Source organism: Plodia interpunctella, chromosome 24 (genome assembly GCF_027563975.2).
Source record: "Plodia interpunctella isolate USDA-ARS_2022_Savannah chromosome 24, ilPloInte3.2, whole genome shotgun sequence".
NCBI lineage: Eukaryota > Metazoa > Arthropoda > Insecta > Lepidoptera > Pyralidae > Plodia > Plodia interpunctella.
This window is the reverse complement of record NC_071317.1, coordinates 5,126,666-5,150,657: the sequence shown is the minus strand read 5'-3', so window position 1 is coordinate 5,150,657 and position 23,992 is coordinate 5,126,666. Positions and strand designations below refer to the sequence as shown.

Genomic DNA, 23,992 nt, shown 5'->3' with positions numbered 1-23,992 from the left:
AAATCTAACTTACCAACTATAACTAGATAATAACCATTCATTATTCATGCGATAATCTAAGATAAGTATGCTAAATAGAATAGCATAGTGTTTCTTGCACAACTAAATAACCCGCAGAATGGACATAGAATTTTAAAAGTCTAATACTACGTAAAATCTTCATTAGGATCTTTACTGGCATAATGTTTTCGCTTCTCAGATAATGATACAGTCATCATCATTATCATGATCCTTCCGTCTAGGCCAACCATCTCTGTCATGTTACATCATGACAGTACCGCATAATATACGCCCTTTGTTCTGTATACGTAGACAGAGCTGTAGGGTAGGCTTATCAATGGAATTGAGATTAAATATTGACAGATTGCTTGCCCATCATGCCCATGCCCTATGAGAAAAATGTCCAATTGTTCTCAAATCTCCAAAATTGATTCGCTTTCCACTCTCCCCGAAATACACAAGCATAACAAAAGAATAATGTTCCTATATAAAAATACACAATTCGCCTGAACTCCAACTAATAAGTTTTATGCTATGGGTTTCTCCCACCTTGGATTCTCAGTTACTTTGGAGAGTGATTCTAGTGAGTAATGCAGAACACACTACAATCCAAAGAAATTCCTAACATAGCGAACTATTAACAGAATATCGCTGGAAATAAGTTGTTGCTGTTGTTTACGCACGCCGTGTTACGTGGATTTGTTTGCTGTTCAAATACACACCTGCCTACTGGAGTTGACGCATCACTCTTTATTAATGTTATTTTCACTTTGACACGTCCCATGATTTTTTCAATTTTAGTTTTATTTTTCTATGTAGCTATCAGGTCCTGTGTAAAAGCTCATCTTTCTGTTCGCCAGTTTTTGCTTGATACCTTCTCGAAGGTCGTCGAACCATCTTACCCTCAGCTTGCTTGTCCAATTTTTGCTATTCGTCGGGACTCAAGTAGTTACATCTTTGGCCAATCTTTCAACTATTCCTTATCTATCTTAAACAAAAGTGCCGCAATTAGCCATTAGGCAGATTTATTAATCGTATTTAAGAGCAATGTTCTTACCGGTGATAGGTATTACGTAGGATGAAGCAAAACCAAAGGTTTTCTTGAATAGTAAGTGTTTTTTTTATTTACCTTAAACGGTAAAGTTTTGTGAACAATTAGTTGATAAATCACACAAAATTAGCGCAAAATTGTGCCGTAGAACTATATATTTCCTCTAAAGCCATAATCCCGAAAGTAGCAAGTTAGATAAACGTGTTTTTGACGTTATGTACTGCAGAACTGATGTCGGCAGAAGTTTGTGGAGCAATTTCGTCGCTGCAAACTTATGCGATGCATCAAGTTTCTGAATTACTTCGGTAAACTGGTTCGCGGCAGTTTTAAACCAGCTAATGACTAGATCAACTATGTATCTATGTACTTTTTCGTCATTGTACCTAAAATTTCCTCTAAAAGTTTTCTGCTGTTGTTGAATTGAAAATTATTCTTACATTAACCTGGATTTTGTATTGTCCTGCGACAGTGACATTGCTTAGACTTTCTGATCTATGACAACATATCTATTTACTTATTTCTCCTTCTATCTTTTATCCTCCTTTTCCGTTCTCCTTGGTTCTTTGATTTAATATACATGTTGGCAGCACGGTTGATGCATCTCACCAGTTACAAGTTTAAAGTTGCAAACTTAGTAAGCTGCACTAATATGTCATGTGTAAACTTATCCAGAGTTTTAACTGACTTATATAACAAAGGGACCAGTGTAGTTACATCTTTTAACATGCTAATCTTCTTTTAAATCTTCAGGAAAACAGAATTTGGTCGTTTGTTAACTAGAATTCATATTTTAAGGTTAAATATAACCGTGCTAAGTAATCACTGCACTCTGGCGGATTGCCCCCACATATCCGGTCATATTAGTTTAATTTAGGACGACTATCGTAAACTTGCTGGAACTGTGAAAATTAATTGTATTACATGTCACGCCGGCTGTCGCTATTGAATTTCGCTCCAGCGCGATAACCCGTTTACCACGCAATCCAACCACGTACGTATGTACACCCATAATCCAATTATCGCGATCAAATATAATAAAGGCCGGATGTCTGGGTTCTGACCTGAATTAGTTCCTCCCTGTTTAGTATTGGATTTTTCATTTAGTCCATTTCCTTTGGGATAGTTTTCTAGCTGTCTGACCTTCACTAACTGTACCAGAGATCTTAGCTGATGATTGCAGATTGCAGAGCTGATGATTCAATTTCAATTGAAAGGAATTTCATAACGTATAACACCTAACAATACTTTCTGTTGTAACCTAAAATACCAGTGTTATTGTGTGGCTTACAACCCCTTACATTCTTATTCTAAACATTTGTTTTAGCTAATTAATTTTATCTTTTCATGACTTGACACCTACATTGTTTATATAATATCCGGTACGCCAACACGTTGTATCCTTATCCCTCCGTATCGTAGCTGTAATTGCTCTGAAACCATTAAGAACATTATAGCTTTAATAGCAGCCATAAAACAAACAAAATGCTGTAATGTTGTGCAGAATACATTCCCAACGAGACAACTTCAAAGTTGTTGAATTTATAGTATGTATTGTAGATATAGAATAAGTATAGACAAGAGTCAGCGGGGACGCGAAACTTTGTTGCAAAAGATTTAATGGAAGTTAGTCTCTTTGTCTAAGTTTGGCACTGGTCTGCCCGCTTCGCTACTGTTTCATAACTTGACGCGCCGCAGGGTTGGCAAGAAATTGTGTTAACTTGAGAGACTGGACGGAATTATTAATTTGCAAATGAACAACTGAGTTACGAATGAGCTTGGTAGTCTCGATTGAGTTTGTGACGTTGTCGTAGTTTAACTAGACAGAAACTATTACACAGTCTGAAGTATAATAGTAAACTATGTTTAGTTTTATTGGTCATACTAGATTATAGTGATGAATACGCAATTAAACCAGAGTTACTAGGTATATCGCACAAAACATCATAAAATGAACGAGTTATAAACGTAACACATATCTAAATTTAGATAATCCATCCAGCAATGTGAAAAGAGAGGAATGTAAATTTTCTCATTCACTGACGTAAACAACCGCTTCGTTATCTGTGCTCGATTAGTTAAAGCGGTTTATAAGTGAGAGAAATTAATGTTCGCCGGGCGGCAACCCTACGCTCGAATGTATATCTAGGGGTTAGTCAAAAGGGAAGTTTTATTGCTCGTGAATTTCATTATAACTTTGCGAGGCCCCACTCTTAATGTCTTTAAACGAGGATTGTTGTCTCATTTGTACGAATTATGCTCAAGTTTGCTCCCGGGACAGCGATATCAAACGTATTCAGACTCCTGAAAATTATGCATTGAAGAGTGTACACGTATGTTGTGAACTTTGGCATACTCTCTCTGCAAATAATTTGTATTATGTGAGCCGCACTGGAAACTGCTTCAATTATTCAAGTTTGTCATGTCAGTAATTTTTGTATCTACGAGTATATGGTTTAAATTGGTGTCCCTTGCTAGGAGTGCATTTATTCGTATGTTAAATACTATTATTCAAAGTGATTATTGTTTTTTATATATAATATGTATGTATATGTATATCTACAATGGGATATAGATATAGAAGTTTTGGACTTACAAGACAAAATAAATGTGGGCGTTGCTGTACTCCAAATTTCCTTAAAACATACTTACAAACCTCTTAACAAAATAATTGCGTGCATGCTCCATAGTTGATTTACACAAACCAAGTAAGATGACACGTCACAAGTTTCCATTGGCCTCGAGGAGAAAGTTTATTCGGGCGAGTTTGTTCGCGACTTCGTACCTCCCCGCCCGCTCTCACTACAACACCCCCTCGCCCCTGACTCGCCCAGTCTGCGCAGTTCGCAAGTTCCCTACTGTTCGGAAACTAAATATTGCGGATGTCGAGTTAGTTTGTGTTTCTCCTGGATATGAATTGTAATTCTGCGAACTCTTGGAAGGAAATTTATCAAGCTGTAGAATTTTTTAAATGTACTAGACATTTAGGATAGGGATAGTTATGTAACGTGCGTATTGTTTGTTCTTTAAATACATTTAGACAGACACTTACTTTTGATGAGGCCTATTAAATGCAACACACGCAATGACTCTCTTGGTAATACTAATGTAGTAGTTTGCCATTGCCTTCTCTATTTCACACACCTCAATTAGTGTGCAGGTTTCCCGACGATGTTTCCCTTCCGGAAGCAAGTGGTGGTCTATGAATATATAGACCACCACTTGCTTCCGGAATACACATGAATTGTATTGGTATACAAACTCATGTGGTACGAGTATGATTGAACCTTTCGATCACATGGGGATGGTGTTAACCATTGAGCCACAACCGCTAACAAAAAAGAAAAAAAAAATCATCCACCTTGATGTCAAAAGTAGGAAAATCTACCTATAGATCAGATTATTCGTAAGTCTAATATAAGTTATTCTACAATTTGTGTCGTAGCCATCCGGAATATGAAAAATATCAAATTTCAATAGCTTTCCTTTCACTTATCTTGATTGTCGGAGCAGCTTACAAAGACAGCTCTAATAGTAAGCGCGTCTATGCTAAGAGTCGATATACTGCATGTAGGGGACCAATATTATAGCTCCGGGCAACTTGCCGACTTGCCTTGCTTGCCACCCTCGTCTGGCAAACGTGTAAACAGGGCTTAATTCGCTGTTGTTTATTGACTACTGGAAAACTTAAGCAACGAGCCTCCCGAAACATGAACACTGAAAACTTAATAAATTAAGAGGTACTAAATACTATCGAGAACTTTTATTGGTCGAGACAGCATTTCCACTAAACTCCTAGTAACTTCCAAACCGTGTGCATAATTGTGTGACATTAACCTCTTTGCCTATCTCCGATAATCTAAAACTAATTTCGGAAGAATCGCAAGAAACTGTTCCTTTTGAGGTTTCATACAAGTGCACAAAACAAAATGCATAATAGATGCCCTTGCATATTCATGTAGCGTCGCAGGAACTAAGCAAGAACAATTACCGAGAACACGAGAATTATGCATTTCCATTGCGATTGCTGGGTCCCGGAGCATTGCCAACTGCATCATTTATCATATATAAACTCGGTATCGTTAATATTAAACGTTTTGAGAAACCGGCGCGTACCGGTTCATTGCGTTTTACGGATGCTGACGCCAGTGCCTTCAGGAACTGAAAATGACTGATTTTAAGTTCCTGAATACATCTTTATATTAATACAAAAAATTTTACTTTCAAATCCACATCAATTCAATAATATAATTCTCACATTTCAGTTACAAATGTCCCTTAATACAACAAATTGGAATTGATTTACCGATAGCCAAGGGAATTATAACAAACAAGACCAATATAACATCGGTATCCGGCAATTAGTGAACGTAGAGATAGTTGTGTTACCGAGGCCCGGATTACAAAAGCAATCAATAGTATAGAAGGATCGGTTGTCCAAGAAAGACAATCGCCCTTGTTCAAATTGCCTTTCGAACGAGCCACTTGACCGCAAAATGTACGAGGCGGAGCTAAGTTGCGGTCTTTTGCTAAAATTGGAGCTGTATTTGTGATATTGTTAATGATAAGAGAAGTTGGTAGGTCAGGCAATATTCAACGTGCAACACCGAATAATTTTTTTTTGGCAGTGATGTATTTCCTCCAAGTCCAACAATTTTTGACATTAACGTGGATTTCAAAGCTTAAGAATCCACAATATCGATACCCTTAACATCATCATCTCAGCCACAATAAGCCCACTGCGATACATACGCCTGTCCTGGTGACTGTGTGATCGGTAATGTGCTTAGCTTTTCCAAATATGCATCAGTTTTATTTTTAAGTTTTTGTTTTAACAGAACCCAAAAGTGTTACATTCTCCTCATGGTTGTCTTTTTTCTTTGCAAAACATAAACATTTGATTGAAGAAAATAAAAACTATGAAGTTACAATTATGTTATTTCAATTATTATATAGGTATATAGATAACTAATATATAGATATTATAGATCGGGTTGACTTATTTTTAGTGAACCAGTTGCATCGACACTTCCAAGAAAGCACGTTCTGGGAACAATATACTAGTTACGACTATCAGTAGAATTTAACCAATCCACATATATCTAGCCAAGGGCTCTAGGGATCATTCCAGTAGATTGGATTGGAAATGGTCGTCTGATTACCTCCAGCAACTGCGGTGTTGTATAACTACAATTGCCTTGGTCATCCTTTTATTGGAAACAATAGATTGTACCCAGAATTGTTAATTGGCTACGAGTTTAGTGTCGAATTACTCAGACATAAGGAAAAACAATTTCTTTACATGACTTAGGATTAGGTCTTGTAAAGACTTGCGCCGTTAATCAATTATAATTGTCTAATCACCTGACATTAAATAAAGTTGGATGTATGTCTAATATATTCCCATATTATTCTCAAAAAGTCGAGTGCATCAATGATTTTCATATCAAAGATACTTTACGTGTTTGTGCCGGTCTGTTTGGGAATAATAAATTTGAACCAATGAAATGATCGTAAGAGTTTGGAGATATTGTTTCATGTTGAATACAATGCAAGCTCAAGCTAAAACCCAAGATAGTTTAAATCTTATATGACAATCTGAGCGGTTGTTGGCCAATAAAGTGAACGTCGAATCTTTGATTAACCCGATATAGAGCTTTTACCAGGCCTTTAAAACTAGTAAGATAAAATTATCGTTAGTGCGTACCTAAAAGCCATTTGTGGAGATAGACTGAAAGATATATGTTGCTTCAAACTGAATTATCAAAGGGACAATCATAATTGGCATTTTGAGCTAGGAGATTTGAATCTAGTCATTCACAAGGAGCTGATAACAATTTTACTGCAGATTCAGTTTGCAAGTATGCAAAAATTGTGTGGAATTGTTATAATCCATACTAATATAATGATTTGTATATTTGTTTGTAATGAATAAACTCAAAAACGACTGGGCCGATTTTGATGAAATTTTGTAGAGATGTACACGAATCTTTCAGGGCATAGGCACATAGACTACTTTTTTATTACGGCTTTAACGAGGGGCGAGCCCCTAGTATAAAGCGTCTCCAATTATCCAGAAGGGGGAGAGTGACATGGCAAAGGCATTCGTATATTTGCGATGGGCAGATGAGCGAAGCCTTGAAATGGCGTGTATTGTCCGAATTGACCACTTGGTATGGCGTAGATATATAGAAATGTTAATTGAATTACTTTTCCTTTATGAATTCCATCAACATGACCAAAAAATACTCGTTGTTTTTAAAAGTAAATACGAAGAAATACAAGTTGAATAACTGGGCCAAACATTGTTGAATGAAATCGACGAATTAGAGAATGAATAGAAAGCTATTGAAATATGAGCGTTTTCAATTTATTTGAGCATTTTATTAGCTTCCTCTGTCGGAATAACAACACGAAAGTACTTGAATGTTATCTTCCGATCGATGACACATTCAGTACCTAAGCAATTTTTTGTTTATTTATTCGTTTCATTTATTTTTTGTTTCAAATCGGTCGATGATATCTCGAAGGGAGGAGCCACTTATCTTTTAATTGCACCAAATGCCCTTACAGTTACATTAACAACCATCCGTTAAATCGCATTATGTCGTGTCTAATGATTGCGTGTTCGATACATGACTTCATGGTCAGGGCTGGCAAGACGTGAATTATTATTTTTTGCTTAGGTGTGTAAACTGGTATAATCATACTTAAATGGCAATCTTGTAACAAATGCAATCAGAATATTTCTTTATTTCTTGCTTAGTTCTTTCTACAGGATCAGAAACATTCTAAGTAAACGGTTACGAGTTACGACAACTAAGTTACCGCTTGTTAGTGGTTGGTGATTCGGATCACGCTTTCAAAGTTTTAAATCATTAAATCGACACGCAAAGAAAGCAGGATCAACTTACAGCTGGCAACCCTCGCTCCCAGTACGGATGCGATCAATGGTCCTTTCAATTAAAAGTTTCTCCCCGAGTTCCAGGCTGTGGCCGCTGCCGCATTGTTCCAGTGTTGCCAGCGCTTTTTTATCGAAATTACCACTCACCTCGAATGCTTGCACCACGATACTTGAACCCTTTACAGTGTCATGAACTTATCAATTCTGCTGTTGGCAAAATTACTCAAAACCTTTATTAAAAACATTAGACAAGTTTTTCACATTATATTTTGTAGTATCTTATTATTATAATTCGGCATTTCGGCACCACTACTGGTCAATTATATTAGAGTAGCATCATCAGATTCGATCCAGTCGGAAATCGGCAATTATAGCCAATCGGAAAAGCTTTATATAACATTTATTAGCTTGGGTGTATATATAATATAAACATTAGCTTTATTATTATCATTTATTTTATTATTTCTATTTGTATTGTGACATTTTAAACATAATAATTCATAATGTAAATTCAGCTTTTTCTGTATTACTTAACGACCTAATAAGAATTCGGTACTCTCAAATATTGGCATCACTTTAAGAATTCCATGATCGTACACGTTCCGTATGCATCTGGAGATCCGTTCCGAACGTACTACGATACGACGAGTACCATTAGCATAAAATGTTTTATTCCGCACAGTTTTGCAAAGATGCACGACCGTCTAGCGCGGTTTTGTTTATTGCTAATACGTTTTTATCCGAAAGAAAGTTTATTTTAATCTTGTTATTGTCCTAAAATAAAGGGTTTGCGAACTTTCGGTTCGAGATTAGCAGAAATGTGATGTCCGTTTTAAGAATTAGAATTACTGTGTCTTCTGTATTCCATTAATCCAAGCAGAAAACATTGCTTACAAAATATCTAGAATTTCCGCTCGAAATCCACTAAAATCCTCTGCGTTTGTGTGCACAGTTAACAGCACATCAATATACTTAAAATAATAAGGTCAAATTTTCCTCTATCACCGCGGCATAAAGGTACTAGACATGCGGTCAACTGTCTTGCCGCCGCGTTGGACACAAGTTTGTGTATTAGGGAAACAAAGCAGGTGATGTCGGCAGTAAACGACAATGTTGCCACCCCGCACTTTATGGACCGTAAAGTATTACGCCGATACCATGCGCCGCTTACGTACTGTTTATTAACGCTTTGGAGTGCATACTATGTAAATAACTGCGATTTTAGATAGGGAAATTGATACAATGTCTGCCTAAAGGTAGTAAATACTAGGTAATAAATGTTTCTTTTTAGTGGTTTTAATGTACCTAGTCAGTTTCCTTCGATTAGATATCTTGTTTGCAGCAATCGGTTGCAAATTATTCCTTTATATCAAATTTTAATCCTTCTTATAGCTAGAGCCAGTTACGGGAGGTTTTACATAACAGGGGGACATATCTAGTAAAAAAATTAAGAGCTCTTGTCGACATCATTGCGTGAAAAGAAACATCGCAACGACATGGCAAAGTAATGCAGTGGTTTTTACCTATACTTTTTTTATATACTGTTTTTCACTAGAACTTCGTAAGCCACGTGATACCTTATTCGATTGTATATAGCCAATACTAACCAACTTTATTAAATGCGAAGATAAAGATATTAAGATTACTTTCTCATGACCTAGAGAGTTCACCCGGACACTAAACTGCGTCGCAACTAGAGAGATACCAAGTACATTTACCTTCATATCTTTTAAATAAGTTACCTAAAAAAATTCAACACTATGCAGGTTGTATTGCGATAAAATTTAAAGTTTCAGAGAGACAAAATAAAAATAAATAAACATGTTACATACGAGTAGACACTGGGGTTTGATAGCAAAATTATCTTGCTCCATATTCTTACACATTTGTCACTATCACTTGAGTAAGTAACTAACTGATAAATATTGACAAGTCGTGTTTCTTATAATCTTGCTACTGTGTCTAGAACATTTATGATTTCTTGTCTATTTATCTAACACATAACAAATGTTATCTTTCTTATCAATATTTATTTGTAAATCTAAACTATTATTATAGAGCATAATTAGAAGCAAGGGATTGCACGTTTGATTGCCCACTCTGTGATTAGATTAGATCTAACTAGCTGTGCCTCAAAGCTCTACTCCTGTGTAAATTTCGGGATCTCCTATTCCAGATTTCATTCCATCCCAGTCCAATTTAACATATTTTTTTAAATAATGTAATTTATTAACCAAATCTCTTTCTTGTTTCAGGTGACTTCAAAATAGTGTTGTGCCGTGTTGTGGAGTAGTGATTGTGGACGGCATCGCCGCTCATTAGTGTTCAGTGTGTGATCAGTGACAGTGTCAGTGTTGTGCGCGCGTTGCGTCCGACGTGGCGCCGACGCGGCCGTCAACTCAATGCCGGTCCGCCGATGGAGCGGTGATCGCCTGACTACGTCACTAGTGCAGCGTTGGTGAGTGTGCCCCAGACCTTTGTTTTATTTTTAAATTTTAAACGACCTGATACGCGGTTGTTTGTTGATATATGCAAGCGGTGACGCGTAGTATAAAATGGGTTAGTTGGGTTTAATCTATATTTTTACACCTAAATGTAGAATTAGATAAGAACATTTTGTAACTAAAGATGACACAGGCTAGACCTTCAGAAGTTCATTATAGGTTTCCTGTAATATGAAAAAACGAGGACGAAGTCACGGTCGCCGTTATTATAATATTATGTCAGAATAATAGCGTAAAATTACTGAATCATTTAGTTTTATAAGATAAGAAAAATCGGGAAAATACTGGGAGAAATCTTAGGCTTTTCCCTAATTGAAACTTTTAACCGCCAACATCTTTTCTTTAAATTTCTTGACACCTGATTTGTTCGACAAACATTTTCGAGTTCATTTTGCCAGGGTCGTATATTTATGACCAAATCTACTAGATTAACTAAAGCCAGACGCCGAGGACAAGAAAATTTGGCGTTCAAAGAACACTTCCAAGACGTAGACGTTTTAAATTGTTTTCATGGGTGGACTTTCTTGAAACCATGTTTTACTAGAAAATCACCCAAGAACCCTCTAAATGTTTTCTCAAAAGAGTTATCCATTCTGAGTCTAACTTTATGAGACGACTTAGTATATTACATTTCCTGTAGTTCGATCGGACATGTTATATCAGAACTTGAATGATCGCGAACTTACGAAATGTCTACATGGTGATTAGACTAGACCTAGGAGCTTTCTTCCTAACTCGATAGTTGGTTATACTACGATAAGGCTATTTTCATTTTGAATTAATTTACCGTTTCTAACAATATATTTTCATACATCGATCCATCGTTTAGATAAGAAATATAAACCTGTATTATTTTGGCGAGCCCCGTCTTTAAATTGACTGTTCTATAAACAGACAGACAGAGGAGGCCGGGCAATTTCGCAAATGGTATCTAACGAGCTGATTGTTTTCTGTAGTGGGTCGCGCTGACCGAATGTGTTAGAATGTGACCGATCGCAGCTACCTGTTTTTGATATATATTTTTTACTTTTATTCAACTTGTCCTGTTTATTATTATTTACTGGTTGGACGCTAGCGCAAGAACCAGACAGATGATAGTTCCTCTCACTCTGGGACCATTTCACTTAGTTCCCCGATAACTTGTCTTGTTAGTGGGTCAAATCTTGAATGTTAAACTTAACCCACTTCAGATTGTCCTACATAGTTAATTTTTTTACGTTGCTTTAGTTTCCCATGACAATGGTCATTATGAAAAGCATGACCTAATCGTAAATTCATCTACACGGGCATGATTTTGTTGTTACGCATAGAATTCAACATGATCCTGACGACAATGAAAACTTGCGTCAATTTTTTTTGTAAATAACTTGTATGCAGACTCGATATTATTTACAAAAAAAAAATGTTTGCATGTTTCGAGTAGATGTAAAATAAGACATTTCTATATTTTGTCAAATCTAACCAGATTTGACAAAATGTAGAATTGTCTTCAGTGGCTGAAGAAATTCAAAGAAACTGCGCATTCTCTTTCTTTATCGAGTATGTTATTGCTGACACTGGTAACAGATTTTATTAAAGTCTGTCAACCAACTGATTTGGCTTTTCAGTTAGACAGACCTCCTTGTAAAACGCTTCTTAGTGAGTTTTAATGTACTTAGGTACTTTTTTAATAAGTACTTTTAATTAAGATTTTTATCATTTCGTCATTATAATATATATAATTATAATTGTAAAGTAATATTTATGTAAAATATGAAATGTATTGAAAGTCCTGTTACATCAGTAATGTACATGAAACAAATTTTAATTTAGGGTTCTGTGAAATGCTTAGCTTTTCAAAAGGGTTCCATTTTCAAAGTAATGTACTGTATATCTATGTATTACATCGGATTGTCAATAGTAATCCAATCAAATATACATTTATCCCTATGAAACAAAAAAAAACAGTGACACATCATTTTGAAGTCAGCCCCCTTATAAAAGCAATCGATGTAATGAATCATTTAATCCATCAAGCCTTTTGGGTCCTACCACTTCCGCCTAATGAATTATACAAAGAAATTACTATTATTATATGTGGTTTTGTCCACCTGTTTAACTATGAGTCACTTAATTTGTTTTTATAATAAACTAGCTCGACACCGCTTTCGTGGTAATTTGGGTATAAAAAGTAATATATATTATTTACTATACTTTATTACTACTATATTATAGTAAATAATATAGTAGTAATAAAGTATAGTAAATAATTTACCGCCTAGCAACTAGCTCATTTGGCTTATTACTTTAACTAACATTAGTCACATGAATCGAATCGCATAATTCCCATCTTACTTGGATTTTGTTCGGTTTTAAGTTACGTAAGTACGTTGTAAATTTTTTTCACGAATAACGTAAATGGACCTCTCTCTCATTGCTATGCCCAACTAGAACACGATAGGATGAATTTAGATGCATTGGATTATACACAAAGTTAAAAAGGAGTAACGTGTACATATGGTTCAAAAGTAGTTATAGTTAGGCTTCAATAATTTAATCAATGAATGGCAAGTAATAAATAACATGAGATAAAAAATAAAGAAATAATATTTCTGCCCTAGGTAAAATATGCGCGAGCGCCCCGGCGGCCGAGTGCTGACCACCTCGCTAATGACATTGCAATTGTGAGTAGAAAATTGCTGTTTCCATGCATCAAGGTTTTTATTTAGTTTCGACTGTTCTAGATGTTCTCTGAAATCTTGTACAAAAGTTAAATTACTTACTTCTTCTTGGCCCACTGAGTTGAAATTTTAGACGTAGCTTCAGTTTCTATGACGATGCATTATTATGATAAGCATGACGTGATGGTGCACCTAAGATTAACTCCCAACGTGGGAACTCCTTAATGGTAAAACGTTAAGGTCCGTGAAATTCATGTTCGTGCAGTAAACTGCACATGCGGTCATCCGTTGATTGCAACAAGATATCTCTGACGACAATAAAAGAACATCTATTATAAAATATTATTATACATTTATTTATAAAATCATATGACTGATTGTATACTCCATCTATACTATTATTATAGAGGTAAGCGTTTGTGAGTTTGTATGTTTGAGGCGGGTAATCTCCGAAACTACCGAACCGATTTCAAAAATTCTTTCACCATTAGAAAGGTACATTATCCAAGATCTCAAAATTCCCACGGGAGCAAAGCCCCGGGTAACATCTAGTAATTAATATAATGGAGAATCAAAATGAAGTATTTTTATGTAGTTTTTTAATGTGGTCACTATAAAATACAGGGTGGTTTCTTATAGATTGGCATTATTTTATCTACATGCTCAGTCGATGGTACTGAACAACTTTTCGTATGGAAACAACGCGAAAAAAAAATCAGCTGAACCATACCTATTTACATATTTTCCACAACTTAGATATTTAATTTTGTAAAAAGATTCAGCTGTTCTATGATTCATTTTTTTACTAAAAGTTTTTCAGAATCATGGACTGAGCATATGAGCGTTGACAAAATATTGCCAATGTATAAAAAGTCACTCTGTATATTACGAAAAGTGGGTCTATTGAATAATATTTTGTAGAATGATATTTTTTTTGTAGAATTGATTATTGTTATACATATAAAGTCGACAGCAACAAGCTACGCAAAGAACGTGAGATCCATGTTAGGTGACTTGACGTGCCGTCGATTGTGTACGTTAAACCACGATAATTAAACTAACTGGCTCAGCCTTGCTAGCTAGTTTAAACTAAGCTTCATTTGCAGTGGACTTTCGGATCTAGTCTTTAGTTCATACAAGAGAAAAACTCGCCTCTTTTTTTGTTCATTACTTTGTGTTTTATTTTATGCAATAAAAAGTTATAAACAAATGTACTATCGATGGCACAGCAGTAGTATAGCACACTTCGCTGTACTCGTTGTGAAATGTGGTTACCATTGCATTTGAGCTTATTGTTAGCTTTCGTAGTCTGGAGTTTAAACTTACATGCTTGTAGATTGTAGATAGATGTGTGTATCAGCAAATGTCTTTTAAACAAAACTTATTCCTGTCTTAAGGGTACAGTCAACAGCAGATCAACCTATGCAAATTAGATGCAAAATGGACAATACTTCTTTCGGTCTTTCGTTCTTGTTTTAATACCAATATAAATACTTTTTGAGTTTGATGCAAAATGCGATTCATTCATCAACTCACAATAAGTTTGAGCTCGTATCCTTGAGACTTATCATGAATACAAATGGCGTAGATTCCCGGGGCTTCCAATCCAAAGGATCTGTTCGTTAATTATCTTGGATACGCACGTAATTCGCACTCCTGCGTCAGTTTAATTAAATACTTCGACTTTTTGTCCATGTATAATAATGAGAACGATGAATTATGAATGAGCCACCCGAAACTGTGCCCTAAAGATTCCATTAATTTTAATTTTTAATAACGGCACATTTTGAAAATTTTCTTTCATTTTCACAGTTTCCATTTAGATTGTATTACTAATTTATTTATCCTTTGTTAAGTCAAAGGCCACGTAAAATTATTTCACTGTAGTACTTAATTATTATACAGTAATTTCTCATAAGAATACCTACTGCATTGACTGAACTAATCTTGTTTAACCTCTCAGCCACCCCAACACTAATAATTCTAGGCGTTAATTCTGATTATTTTCTACATTACAGAGCACGTAACATTTTATGCGACCGAAATATTGGGAATTTTGTGGCACTAAACAAATTTTCCTCTTAATGTCTACTAATTGTAGTTTCTATTGGAATCATTTAGAGCTGCATTTAACGATTTAAAACTTCTCGCTCATTTGGTTGAATTTGTTTGTTTTTCATACAATCATACATGTAGAAAGTAATAGAAAATAATCCGCCCTAGGACGCCCTTGAAATTAGGATAAGTCACGTGACAATCAAAAAGTCTTGCCTGTGTCATAACCGTTGTAGAGTTCTCCTTGTCGGCCGATCCTGAGAGCACGATTAGGATAATGCATTGTAATGGGACATCAACGTAATCGAAGTGCCTATGGCACTAGCTAATTACACGATGTCTATGTAAATTAGGAAGATGAGCGAGGTTGCTGCCCATTGTGTGCTAAGTTCAGCCCCATACAAATTTGCACGGTACTTTCGGTGCGCTAGTCCAGTTCGCACTTGACCGTTTTATTTAAGCATGTGTGTGCTCATAGTGTTCCTTGTTGTTGCAGGTGACGCGCTGCGGAGCGGTGACTAAAGCGGCTCTGCCGCTTTAAATGGACAAACGCAAGATGCTGCCAAAGAGAGCGCGTATGGATAGCATGCGGGGTCCCATTGCAAATGGACCCCTGCAATCAAGGTGAGCTTGCATCATCACAATTACTATTTCATTTGTTTTTATTATACAGATAATTAAAACGTCCTATAACTTGTAAGCACGTTATAACAAAATACCTTCTAATCAAAATAATTTTCTACACATTATTTCACGTTGCAGATGCGACTTATGTCTATTATGTATATTATACACCTGTTTCCTGTTTCCGTCTAGGATTGGAATATTAGATATTATGGATCTTCTTTTGATACGATCCTAATAGTCTCTAACTGTTTTTAATTGATCTCCTCACCCACATCGCTGGTTGAAACTTATTTTCTCACAGGAATGCAATGCAATGGTGGCTATATACTATCGGCAAACTTTGTTTGGCGTACATTTCATTGCAATAAAAAGTTCATGCTAATTACGCAATGTATGTTTCATGTGACATATTCGCCATTCCGTCGCCGACATCTGTTTGTTCGGCGATAGTGTGTATATATAGGACCCATAGTTCTTTACGTCAAATTTGTCCAAATTCAATCCGCCATTGAGTCCACAATCAATTGCAGAACGTAAAAAGGTGTTACCCTGAACACCATCTTTCTTATCGATCCCGGACAAAGCGGCGTAACAAAGAGAGACGTCCATTCAGCCATCACCACTTATTCTTTCTTTCCGGCTAATACTATTTGGTTTCCATCAAAACTTGCCCGAAGGGGTTGTCCCCTCAAGCTGACTCCGCCGTCCCGCGCCCCTCTATGTTTGCCACCAAATCTGTTTTCGTCTGCCCCGGGAAAGTTTGCGAATTTCTAAAAACTTCTTCCCCGTTCGGAATTACTTTCTCGTTTCGCTGCCGAAACTTTCCCTAGCAATAATAATAATTCCGCTCGGCTATGACGAAAGTTTAAATTATTAGTTTAATCGCACTGGCGTGCTTTAATTATACGGATGGTGGGAGCGGCGAACCGTTGTCCCCCACTTAGTGATTAGTTAACTCAGACGACAGTGACTTGAAACTTAATTTGTTCATTGATTTGGGGATATTGTCCGTTCGTAATGAGTTCATATCGATTCTGGTGATGATATTTGACTGTGTTAATTGATTGGACATTACTCTGGACTGGACTAGTTTTATTTGTTAAGTTCCGAAATAACATCCAGCAAAGTCCGCGTCTTAAAATGATTGTGAAACATCCTACTATATGTGTGTATTGTTACTCTTTCACGTTAAATCAATTGGAATGAAATTTGGTACACGGGTAGAATATAACCTAGAATATTACATAGGGTACATTTTATTTTGAAATTGGCAATCAATAAATCAAATAAATGCGGAAGTTTCGGTTTGTGCCGCGGTGCAAATAATATAATATCCATATTTAGCATTCAAAATATCCCTAGTTGATATAATATATAGTTGAAAATAAAATCTGTAGTTGCACTCTCTCAACTGCAATAACGGAACGGAAACACGCAGCGTTGGCGATATTAAAAGAATGTATTGTTTGACTGATCTTGGTGATAAGATATAGTTGGCTAGCTATAATATACTTGTATTTCACGCAACGCAGGTACTTATGATTATATGATCTTGGTCACGACTAGAAATGGCGGTAGATTACAATCTGACGAGAAGAAACAGAAAATTACGGGATCGATCAATGAAATCAACATATTATTATTTATGCATCGAATTGAAAAGCTGTTTATAGGGGAATTATGTTGCTCAGCAAGTTTCTAAGTCAATATTAGAATTGAGTTGTCGACTTACTCATCGCTGACATATGGGACTTATTAGAAAAAACACATGTTTATTTGATCACTGTTAAACTTACATACAAGTATCTAGCAACACTATAATCAAATGAGCATAACTTTAAATGTATAGTTGTTGCGAGGCGCCGTACGCGCGTCCGTTTTATTTATTTACATAATCAGCGGCCGGTTATCAATGCACACAGCCTTGGCACACCGCCGGTCACCGACACTGAAAACACCGGATCCTATTTTCAACGACTACTCATTGTGGTGGGTAAAAAAGGACAGGTAAAAAAAAATGTGTAATGTGTACATACCACTATAAAGGATTGACTTCAAAAACGACGTTATTTTTGGTAACAAAGTGCTTGCGAAAATGAGATAATTAAATATTGAAAATTGGATTATTATACGCCAAATAAGTATCCGGAATATATAATACCAGATAGATCTGTTGACTCACGCTTATTAAATTTTTTTTTTGTGTGATTGAGAGCAAACTTCCGCACATAATTGGGACCATTCAAAATTTCGTATTTGATAATAACGCAGGGTTTTTAGATGGACTCAAAGCATAAAAAAATGTAATCTTTTGTTGAAATAGTATTAACTATTTTTTACATCGCAATTATAACATTGTAGAATACTGACCCGTTTGCTAAATGGAACAATTTGTATCGAGCACCGCTTACACGTGTAGTGCAATTGTAATGCAATCATGGCTATAATGAAGGATGATCGTAATTAGAGAGTGGGAGAGTGGTGACGGTGATCAATATTACGATCCGTGCAATCATTGTTTCTTTATTTGAAGTTTTCGCACACATAATTTAACATTGCTAGAGTAAACTAGTTACCAATGCTAAATGTAGGCCTCTTCTTCTCACCCCATCTCCTTCCAGCAAAGAATAAACGCTGGCTTTTCTTTTTGGTAGTAAATAAATGGAATTATTTATATGCCCGTTTATCATGTTATCTGAATAGGTACTATTAGATCCGTTACAAAAAAACCATTGATGCATTTAAGATGACTAAGTCCTATTATATTCCATGATTTTTATTTCTTTGGATCTTATGTTGCTTTCTGACTAACATCAGTCGTCATAAAACTTTTCTCAACTTTTCTAAAATGTTATGTTGTTTATGAATTATTTTATATAGTTATTATACAAAAGTAGACTAAACCATTATTTAACATTCACATAACATCTTTTTCTACAAAAAGACACAATTAAGAGATTCCAAAGTACATTCGACCGTACGTCTATATAGTCTGCAAGGATCTTTATGCCACAGTAAAATGGGCGAATTTTCAATGGGTTTTGGTAGATTGATGTGCTGCAGACTGTATATTCAATTACTAACATAATATTTTTTTGTTATTTTCAGGCCCTTAGTGGCGTTACTAGACGGTCGCGACTGCACTGTAGAGATGCCGATACTAAAGGATGTGGCGACGGTCGCGTTCTGCGACGCGCAGTCCACCTCGGAGATCCACGAGAAGGTGCTCAACGAGGCGGTGGGCGCGCTCATGTGGCACACGATCATACTCACCAAGGAGGACCTCGAGAAGTTCAAGACCCTCAGGATCATCGTGCGCATAGGCTCCGGCGTCGACAACATTGATGTCAAAGCCGCCGGGGAATTAGGTGAGGGCGCACTGATTATTCACTATTCAGCTGGGCTAGGCCCTCCCTTCACTCTCTCATAGAAATCTCGCATATAAATCAGATCTTTTGTAGAGGCAACGCAAAATCGACAATGTTGATGTAAAAGCTGGCAAGGGATTGGATTCAGACTTTTTTGTTGTTGAGGATGTGCTTTTATTTAATATTTTAAGCAAGTAGTTGACTTTTAAAGTAGTTGACTTTTAAATTGGACTCTATTCATGAGGAATATCTGATACCAAGATGTCATATAATTATCTTCGTTCTTGGTAACGCCATGATTTGCCAAAAGGAGCCTTGCAGTTTCGTCTGTCTCCATGCAAGCCCTGCAATGCCCTGCATAGATGACAGACACTCGATGAAGTGGTATTTAGTGTAATAAATAATCAGTAAATAATCAGTAAAAGTTATGTTAGATGCCTTTAGGCGAAAATATGGATCGCCTTCTAAAATAATTTTGTTTTTGTAAAAGCGCTCCGAAATGTTATTGCAAGATAAATGGCTGTATCTTTGTTTATTGAACTAAGTGCCTAATGTGTCGTTTTATGTTTTCCAGGCATAGCTGTATGTAATGTGCCCGGCTACGGCGTAGAAGAAGTAGCGGACACGACGATGTGTCTCATATTGAATTTGTACCGGCGGACGTACTGGCTCGCCAACATGGTGCGGGAAGGGAAAAAATTCACAGGTAATTTTATTTTTGTTACTAAGTTGTTCCTTTCCTTTAGTGTGTGTGTTTCAAATGGTTGTTTCATTACCTTTGTATGGTCATATCCTAGTGATAAGTAGCTTATTCATTACCATCCTCAACATATTCATTGATCGAAGGGAAATAAAAATATTTGAACTCAGTCTGTAACAAATCAGTGACACCTGAGTGTAGAACATGATAGACGTGTAGAATTATAATTTATAATGCTAGTAAGGACGGCCGGTAATATTGTAAATGAGAAAGTTTGGATTTGTATGTTTGTCGATGTTTGTTATTACATCACGTAAATCCCGCTGGATGAATTCTGTTAAATTTCAGATCAGATTAATGTGAAAAATTTATATATGATATGGTATTACATAGGGTACTTTTGGCTTGGAATTCCTACAATGCGTCACTGAATATTTTCATGAATTTTTAATTTCCACTGAGAAATTAACCAATAGTACATCGTATACCGAGAAAAACGGAATCTAACGAGGGTGTATGTTGACAAACATTAGCACGATAAGTAATAAAAATACTTGTTCCTTTACAGGTCCAGAGCAGGTGCGCGAGGCAGCGACGGGCTGCGCGCGGATCCGCGGCGACACGCTCGGCATCGTGGGGCTCGGCCGCATCGGCTCCGCCGTGGCGCTGCGGGCCAAGGCCTTCGGCTTCAACGTCATCTTCTACGACCCCTACCTGCCCGACGGCATCGAGAAGTCGCTCGGGCTCACCAGGGTCTACACGCTGCAGGTAAATAACAGGCAGATCTTCTTTATGCAACTTAGGATAATACACATCACTTATTGACATCAAAAATTTACCTACAAACTATGCTATCGATATGAATGGAAATGAAGTAAATGATGGATTAAATAGATGTGAATCTGTCTCTCCTTTGAGCGTTTTCCCGGTTCCTTAGCTATTGAGCGTCGGAGCTTATGATCCGCTGTGAGTAAGCCCGAAGTAAATCTAACGTAGCGAATAATGCAATTAAGAAATTGCATGTCCGGTTAAACTATTTTACTACTCAGTGCTTTTGTAGAAACAGTATAAAATGTTGCCGTAAACACGACAAATGATTTTTGATTCCTCCTTTCCAAGTTATTAAGCTAGAAATCCCACCTAACTGTGCTCTTGGCATCACCTAACATAAACCCAGAATCTGTTCAGTGCTCTCCAAACTGGCCAGGGGAGAACACAACCTAGTTGCTAATTGTGGAGGAAATATTTCTACTGGTCCTCCAGCCATTGCCTACCATTATTTATTATTCGTTAGAGTATCAAAAATGAATATTTTAGTCCATTATTACTAGGTTTGATCAATAACTAACACCATTTATCCTTAATGAATGTTTTGTAAAGCACTTACAACAGACACATCCATACCCTAAGCCCTGTATTGTCTACAGGAATTGATTATCTTCGTAAATGATAAACAGTCACTGTATTGTCTATTGAAAGCTAATATTGACTCAGCCGGTAAGCATGGAACATAGTAGATAGTTCTATGTATTTTGTCTTGCCACGTACAGATGTACAAAGACTATACGCAAGAATACGATGTTATATCCATATTGTATTATAATGGCTTTATGAATGGGTTATGCCGGAGGCTTAGCCCGCGTAATCACGGGGGTACCTGTGTATTTTCTCCTATAATTCTTGGCCTTCTCATGTACGCAACATTTCAATAATATTAGTTGCATAGAGACCGTATAAACCTTAAAGAGTTAAGAACCAAAAACATGCATTTTCCCATTTATAATATAAGTTGGGAATATTAAATCCGACATATCTGTTATTTATTCTTACTTGAGTGTACCCAGCATTGCCAGCCTTCACGGCCTTAAATTCTTCGCTATTACTGTAAAATAGAGTTCCATGCAAGATAACTAGATATGCGGTTGACTGTACATATAACAATCAATACTTATTATAAATAGTTTGTCAATGTCTGCATAGAGTTTGTCTTGGGATAATATTGATCTAAGCTCTGTGTTACGTGCGGATCGGAGATTATGGAATGTTCCAGTTCCAGTTACATTATACAGTATTATATCCAGCTTAATTTTTCTGGGTATTTAATGGAAATTAGTTCTTTTCGAGTGTGTTATTGCTAACACCTATGTTAGATATTTATGCAAGTAGCATAAAGGCTTCTGACAGGACTTACGACTATCGCATTGTGGACATAAACGCATGGACACTAGTGAACTAGTATATAGTAGTAAATCAGTATATATACCAATGTGTGTGTGGTTTATTAAAACTAGACATGAGTCTGATTGGTCAAACTCATGTGGCAAGATTAGGTTTTGAACCTGGGATCTTTCGTTTCGTTTTACCCGAGTAATGCCGGGGCGGGCCTTTAGTTAAAAAAATAAATCAACAGTTGTATCATGTTCTTTATTAAATTCCTTACGAAGAAAATTGCATTGTTTCAGGACCTCCTATTCCAGAGCGATTGTGTATCATTGCACTGCAGCCTAAACGAACACAATCATCACCTCATCAACGAGTTTACTATCAAACAGATGCGTCCAGGTGAGCCTATTTTGCATTTTTGGGTTATTTTTATCTTGCCCATGGTGGCCAACAGGAAATAGTATATTGTTTACCGGGAAAATCGTAGATTCTAACGAAGGTGTATGTTGAGAACCGAGACGTTAGTCGAGGGTTGTATATACACGAGTTGTGAATCGTACTTTTTTCGAGTGATACACTTGCGTACGATGATAATAAAAATAATAGAATAAAATACAATTTCTTATACATAAATAATGACATCGAAGTCCATCAAAAATTTACATTAGCAGTAGTTCATATTTAAAACAATAATTGTATGTTTTGCCGCAGTCTGCATTTATAATAAATACTTCTTTTTAAAAAAGAATACTTATTGCTGTCATTATTGATTTAACACGACGCTTTGGATCTGTTTAAATTACGTTTGTATGCAGTGATGTTTATATGATCAGGTATCGCAGAAATATACATAACGCAATATACTAAAACTAGACGAGACATGTAATGGTAATGGTAATGGTAATGGTGTGATGTTATAGGCGCGTTCCTGGTGAACACGGCGCGCGGCGGCCTCGTGGACGACGAGGGCCTGGCGGCCGCGCTCAAGCAGGGCCGCATCCGCGCCGCTGCGCTCGATGTGCACGAGAACGAGCCCTTCAACGTGTTCCAGGTTTCAAACTTTATCTTACTTGCTTTTTATTTTGATGATGATATTTAATCTCATCGCATGTCTCTATATTCTCTATATTCGATATTTGTAATAATTAATACAATTGTCTTTTAATGCTGTGCGTTGCAGGGTCCGCTGAAAGATGCGCCGAATTTACTGTGCACGCCGCACGCGGCCTTCTACTCTGACGCGAGTGCGCAGGAGCTGCGGGAGATGGCCGCCTCCGAGATACGGCGCGCCATCGTGGGCCGCATCCCCGACTGTCTGCGCAACTGCGTCAACAAGGTGCGTATCTACTACTCACACGTGAGACGAGACCGCAACGTCCGACTCGGTTGTCATTTGTCAGTCGCTTTTCGCCGCGAGAAGATTGGTAAAATGTAAATTGCGAACCTACACTTAGTTTTTATCGTATGAGTAACGAAATCTGTTGTGCAATGTCCAGGACTACTTCCTGCCGGGCGCGACGTCGGTGGGCTCAGCACCGGCGGTGGGTGTGGGCAGCGTGGGCGGCGTGGGCGGCGTGCTGCCGGCGGGCGGGCTGGCGGCGCCGGCGCCGTACGCGGAGGGCATCAACGGCGGGTACTACAGCGGCGGCGCCCAGGCTGCGCACTCCACCACCGCCGTGCACGAGCCGCCGGCGCCGCCCGTGCCGCTGCAGCAGCCGCCGCCGCAGCAGCCGCCCATCTCTCTGGTATATATATACACTATCTTTAATATGGTCAGAATTTTCATCTTTCGCACGGTCTTCGACAGTTTTACTTGTCAAACCATTGGCACACATATGCTCCTTGACGATATTAAGTAACGATTTTTGAGTTTGTTATCTCGTCATAGTTGTAACCTTGTAACATATAACTTGTATTTTAATCGCTTTCAAAACAGTACAAAATATGCGGTAAACTTAATTTT

General features: G+C 37.1%; 1 protein-coding gene across 3 annotated transcripts in view; it reads left to right on the top strand.

Annotated features, from left to right (window-relative positions):
* CtBP (C-terminal Binding Protein) overlaps window positions 1-23,992 on the top strand; it is a 65,306-nt gene that overhangs the window by 38,380 nt on the left and 2,934 nt on the right. For 2 of the 3 annotated variants that reach the window (XM_053763364.2, XM_053763362.2), the window contains 9 exons: window positions 10,208-10,410; window positions 15,668-15,795; window positions 18,907-19,166; window positions 19,741-19,872; window positions 20,435-20,634; window positions 22,329-22,428; window positions 22,950-23,080; window positions 23,210-23,365; window positions 23,526-23,774. In XM_053763364.2, coding sequence (XP_053619339.1) covers window positions 15,713-15,795; window positions 18,907-19,166; window positions 19,741-19,872; window positions 20,435-20,634; window positions 22,329-22,428; window positions 22,950-23,080; window positions 23,210-23,365; window positions 23,526-23,774 — 1,311 coding nt within the window. In that variant the 5' untranslated portion in view covers window positions 10,208-10,410; window positions 15,668-15,712. Of the gene's footprint in view, window positions 1-10,207; window positions 10,411-13,056; window positions 13,120-15,667; window positions 15,796-18,906; window positions 19,167-19,740; window positions 19,873-20,434; window positions 20,635-22,328; window positions 22,429-22,949; window positions 23,081-23,209; window positions 23,366-23,525; window positions 23,775-23,992 lie in introns of all 3 variants that reach the window. The other variant, XM_053763363.2, reaches the window with a different exon arrangement.